Below are 1,380 nucleotides of genomic sequence, written 5' to 3' on the forward strand. Positions count from 1 at the left end.
GGGCAGGGCGGGGCGGCGAGACGGCATGCCGCGGAAGGGCCGGTGGATGATAAAAGGTCGGAGTAAGTTAAGTCAATGACCAGGAGTCCAGGACTAATGTTGGAGGGGAAAAACGGATTCAGCATCGCTCCCATGAGTGACCCGGAGTAACCTAGCCGCCACCAGCCCTCACCCCCTCCCCGTGGACGGCGGTCAGTGAATGCGTGCAATGATCTTTGTCAGAAGGCGTAGGTTATGCACTCATGCACCCCCGCGGTGACATCAGCGCTCAGCAGAATCAGCAATTCAGCATGTCATATGTGTACCGCAGAATGGGGCACGGCAGCAGAGGGTTGAGTGTGGTCGTTGCAAGGCATCGTCAGCACCAATAGCGAGGAGCCGAGGACTCGGCGTTGGAGCCAGTGAAAAAAGGCATGCTATAGCAAAATAGTGCAGGCCATAAAACTCACTATTAGCATGCTAGCTATATCATGCAATGTATAGCAAAATAGTGCAGATCAAGCGCCAATATTATTCATCAACACTTGCACACATAGCTTAGTTCATATTCCTCACGTCGGCCTACATGTTCCACACGTCAACCTTACAGGCCTACACACTAGAGATAATCTGATCACACATGGATTCGCTAACATGCATCATAACTGAACACACATCGTGCTCACGGGTGGCCGTTGCTCCCGCCGGCGCCGCCGCCTCCACCGCCACCGGATCCTCCTGGCCCGGAGCCGGAGCCACTCCCGCCGCCGCTCCCCGTGCCACCGATCGCGCTCCCAGAACCTTGGCCGCTCCCCACGGCATTGCCTGCGCGTCCAACCCCTCTGCCGCCGCCCAAAGCACCGGCACCGCTGCCGTCGCCTCCTCCACCACCATCGCCGCGTGTCACCGTGACAGTGACACCTTCTTTGCTGATATGGAAACCAAAGCCTTCCCCGCCGCCAAGACCGACACTGACGCCGCCGTTGTGCATGCTCGCGGCGCCCCCTCCGCCGACGCCGATGGCCACGTCGATCCCGTCCTTCCCGATGTCGATGCCGACCCCGGCGCCAACACCACCACCGGCGCTGCCCCCGTCGCCGTCACGGGTGCTTCCCGCGCCACCGCCGATGCCGACGCCCACCCCGATGGTCGTGTTGGACCCGTTCCGCGACACGACCCAACCGAACCCATGGCCGGTTCCGGAGCCATGGCCACTGCCGGCGCCGTCCCTTGAGAAGGGCCAGTAGAACTTGCTGCCGGCGCCATGGATGGCGCTGGTACTGCCAAGCTTACCAGGGAAATGCCTGGCGTTGACAGGTGAAGGGCGAAGTGTAGCGAAACACAAGATCGTGAGGAAGAGGAAGGCACTGGCATCACTACTGGTAGAGATAGCCATTCTCG

General features: G+C 60.3%; 1 protein-coding gene across 1 annotated transcript; it reads right to left on the reverse strand.

Moving 5' to 3' along the window:
* Positions 1–497: 497 nt before the first annotated feature.
* Positions 498–1,380, reverse strand: LOC123184544 (glycine-rich cell wall structural protein 2-like). The gene has a single exon (XM_044596645.1). The coding sequence runs from the start codon at positions 1,373–1,375 to the stop codon at positions 662–664; it is 714 nt and encodes a 237-aa protein (XP_044452580.1). The 5' UTR covers positions 1,376–1,380; the 3' UTR covers positions 498–661.

Source organism: Triticum aestivum, chromosome 2A, assembly GCF_018294505.1.
Source record: "Triticum aestivum cultivar Chinese Spring chromosome 2A, IWGSC CS RefSeq v2.1, whole genome shotgun sequence".
Lineage (NCBI taxonomy): Eukaryota > Viridiplantae > Streptophyta > Magnoliopsida > Poales > Poaceae > Triticum > Triticum aestivum.

Excerpts from the sequence above, each read along its gene's own strand:
- LOC123184544 (XM_044596645.1), bottom strand. The coding sequence starts at position 1,375 with ATGGCTATCTCTACCAGTAGTGATGCCAGTGCCTTCCTCTTCCTCACG.